The sequence below is a fragment of the Echinops telfairi genome, unplaced genomic scaffold (genome assembly GCF_000313985.2).
Source record: "Echinops telfairi isolate 266 unplaced genomic scaffold, ASM31398v2 ScPeMD7_17;HRSCAF=63, whole genome shotgun sequence".
NCBI classification, from domain to species: domain Eukaryota; kingdom Metazoa; phylum Chordata; class Mammalia; order Afrosoricida; family Tenrecidae; genus Echinops; species Echinops telfairi.
The window spans coordinates 6289230-6293137 of record NW_022103914.1 but is presented as its reverse complement, the minus strand read 5'-3'; the positions used below and the strand labels follow the sequence as shown (position 1 = coordinate 6293137).

Genomic DNA, 3908 nt, shown 5'->3' with positions numbered 1-3908 from the left:
CCCCCCGCCGTTTCTCCTTAGCTGCACCTTCTCAGACTCCTTTGTAGCTTCCTGTTCATATCCAGCCATTGTGGACACTGGAGGACCCAGCTCAGCCCCAGCTCTCCTTCCACGCATGCCCTGTTGGCCTCACCCAGACCCAAGGTATTCAATACCGTGAGGCTTTACTTCCTGTAAGGGGTTACGGTCTCTGAAACCCACACAGGCACGGCTACTCTGTTCTACTGGGTCGCTATGAGTTGGAATCTATTCAGTGGCTGTGAGTTTAATTTTCTGATAGGCAGATGAGTCCTAAGTTCACATCTACAGCCCCATCTTCTTCGTCAACCCCGAATCTGTACCTCCACCCACTGCCCGTGACATTTTGAGCTGTCTTTCTAATACACCTGAACAAGCCCCATTGACCTCTGGTCCCTCTCAGTCTCCCCAGTTCCCATCCGCAGTGGCAGCAGCCGCCCCAGGGTCTTGGGAGTCATCTTGGCCCTGCCTTCCTCTCACAAGGACATCCGATCCCTTCAGCAACTTCCCTTGGCTGCTCCCTGAAAACACATCTAGAATTTGATCTAGCTCATCACCTCCTCTACTACCAGGCTTAGAATTAGAACCCAGGCTGTGGGACAATGGAGCCCAGGTTCCTAGCCTGGCCCGGCCCCACCCTCACCCACCACTGGCTTAGGCTGAACCTGCCCACTGCACCCACCAGCACCACAAGCTCTCCAGGGCTGCCCCTAAACTCTACAAGTACGCATGCTCCTTCCATCCCCATCCCCCCCTCAGAGTCCCTCCCCCCAGGTTTCTTGGGGCCGGGTCCCTCAGCTTCCTCCGGGAGGGTATGAAGCAAATGGAAAGAGACCCATTAGGATGTGCGTTTTCCTGAAAGGAAGCCAATATGTCTATCTCATCCGATCATGAGGACCCATTCAAGTTGAATTCTGTGTTTAATGATTAAACAAACACTGGTTACTGTAAAGTCAGCTCCAGCACACGGCGGCCCATGTATGCAGAAGAGCTGCTCCGGGTGGGCCAGCCCTTTCTTCCAAGGCCCTTCTGGCTGGATTGAAGCTACCAACCTTTTGAATAGTGGAGCGCTTAACCACTTGTACCACCCAGGGATTCCTGGGGACCCATTGGTCACTCAAAAGGATTGACAGACACTTTGCGCCTTCTTAGGAGCCCCGCTTGGTAGTGGTTATGTGTTGAGCTGCTAACCGCACAGTCAGCAGTTCAAAACCACCAGCCGCTTCGCAGGAGGTAGATGAGGCTTGCTAGTCCCATAAAGAGTCACAGTCTCGGAAATCCACAGGGGCAGTTGGCCCTTGTCCTGTAGGGTTGCTATGAGTCAGAATCCACTCGATGGCAGGGAGTTTGTTTTGAGTTTGCTGCTCCTGGTTTCCCTCGTGATGAGCATTTAAAAACTGGCACAGGCACTTATGCCTCTTGTCCATATGTCCTTTATTGATGTGTTTTTCATTTCTCCGACTACTTTTAGTCTTCTAAGTAACTCTTTTAGGACTGTAGCACACTATTCAATCCAGGGGGACTCAGCAGGAAAGGGGATAGCAACAAACTCTTTAGGTCACATGGAGGGCTATCGTTGGGGTTCGCTGCCCTTGAACCAACTCGTAGGGGAAACAGAAGCTGCATCATCCAGGCCTGCGTCATCTTCAGTCACTACCAACACGTTCCAGTCCACTGATGGTACCAATTAATCTCACCAAGGGTCTCCCACACGTTGGTTGTGTGTTGTCTTAACTAGTATTTTCTGCTTTGACCTCTACACGGCACTCACACACAACACAACTAAAGGGTTTATTCGGGAAGCGAACAGGTTGTCGTGCAAGTGAGAAATGCTCAGGATAGAGCGTTCATCAGGTCGGAGTACGACGTTTGCTCAGGGCTGCTAATGCATGCCCAAACGATACCCCACTCAGCTGTCAGCCTCCACCTGAAGGCATTCAGCTCAAGCTCTGTGGGGCAGCAAACCCAGCTCCGTGAATTGAGTTGTGGGCCCAGAGGCACCCCACTCCATTAAGCTTCAGCCCAAAGGCACTGAGCTCCACTTCTGTGGGTCACCAAGCCCAGCTCCTCCGATGAAGTGCCCAGAGGCCCCCCACTCCACAAGCCAGCCTTCTACCCCAAGGCGCTCGGCTTTCTTTGCCCTGTGGGCTGCGAAGTCGACCACTGTCTTGTGCTCTGGCTCCTGGTTCTGCTGCTGCCGCTCTGATATCATCATTATCTTCCGGCTCCAACAGGTTCACTGTGCAGGGATCTCAAGATCCAGAGGGCATGCGCCATATCTTGCTGGTAGTGAAATCCCCACTTTTGCTCTCAGAGACCTCGTTGTAGTGGCAACCCAGGGAATCCTGTTCATAATTACTCACAGATGAGTCCTATCAGTATCCCCCACCCACCGCCCCACTTTCTTAGCAGACCCAGGCAGGATGTTAGAGACTGGCTAGCGGAAGCATATTAAACAAGTCAATGCCCTGCACATTGGCTCTCTACTTCAGCAGCCATGACGATGCCCTCCTCTAGTGATTGGTCCCTCCCGGTGATGTGGCCCAAGCAGGCGAGTTGGACAATGTTCTGTTTGACCCATCAGGTTTTCATTGGCTACTTTTGGGAAGTGATCTCTAGGCCTTGCTCCCTCGTCTGTCTCAGTCTGCAGGCTCTGCTGAAAACTGTCCCCCAGGGGTCACCCTGCTAGTATTGAAATACCAGCGGCATAGCTTCCAGCATCTTGGCCACCACAGTACAACGGACGGACGGACAGAGAGTGGAGAGGGGGTGTCAGTAAAACACAGAGTCAACTCACCTGTTACTATTGCTGGTGACAGAACAGAAGGCTCTCTCAACGACGCTGTCCTGGTTTGAAGAAAGGAGACCTGTAAAATAGGGTAGGAACCATGGGAGAGAAGGCGGAGACATGAGGAAAAGGCATGCACACACTTGGCACTCACACTTCGCTCCTGCATCCATGAACTTGCTTTGGTGCAATGTTTCTAGAGAACTCTCTTATGATGGCACCTATCGGCCTCTATTCCTCCAAGGTCCTCTCGGTGGCAGAGGCCAATCCATAATCAAGCTTATGATTTTAAATCGAGTAGCACATGGCGCCCTCAGCTACCGGATCTTTGGCTCACAGCAGGGAAAGCACGTCAAAGCCAAAGGTCCTGGGCCGATGGCTGCGTGTGCGGCCCAAGGCAGAGTAGGTCTCCTTGTGTGGCTTCCAGGACCTGTTTGGAGATGACCACAACAAGAACGGGTTCAAAATGTTCGACTCCTCGGACTATCACGGCCAAGACCTGCTCTTCAAGGATGCCACCGTCCGAGCAGTGCCTGTCGGGGAGAAGACCACCTACCAAGACTGGCTGGGCCTCGACTACGTGGCGTCCCTGGAAGGGATGCTGTCTCAACAGTGCTCCGGAGCAGGTAAGGCGACCTGGACAGAGGCGGGTGCTTTGAAAGCCCAGGAGGGGACAGTCTCACACCACACCGAGCAGGAGCAGGCAGGACTCTCTGGGGACTTGGTAGCACCAAGCGGGTACGCCCAGTTCTCAAACAACCATGGTACGGTGTCCCAGGAGGGGTTCACAGGGAGCTGGGGATAACCACAGGCAGAAGCACAGGCCGGGTCATCCAAACAGGCCTGGGTGATTAGTATCAGCAGTCGCATTAATGCTCCTTACCCTATTCCAAAAAGGATTCATGGCAAATATATAAATATTGTGCAGTGTGCTTTTGAAAGGAATGCGGACAGATACGGATATAGACATGGAGGCAGAGAGGGAACGAAGAACGGATGGCAGAGCTCAGGAGGCCGGAGGGAACGTGGGTCCCAAGTGGGGCTCGGTAAGCTTGAGGGTTCAAGGTTCTGTTTGCTCCCCAGCAGTCCTGGCCTCCACAGC

The 3908-nt window shown here is 53.2% G+C and overlaps 1 protein-coding gene across 1 annotated transcript in view; it reads left to right on the top strand.

The window, feature by feature from the left end:
* The window catches only part of MELTF (melanotransferrin), a 28355-nt gene that overhangs the window by 21841 nt on the left and 2606 nt on the right, over positions 1 to 3908 (top strand). The window contains exons 14-15 of the mRNA XM_045287527.1: positions 3234 to 3432; positions 3890 to 3906. Of these exons, the coding sequence (XP_045143462.1) occupies positions 3234 to 3432; positions 3890 to 3906 (216 nt within the window). The remainder of the gene's footprint in view (positions 1 to 3233; positions 3433 to 3889; positions 3907 to 3908) is intronic.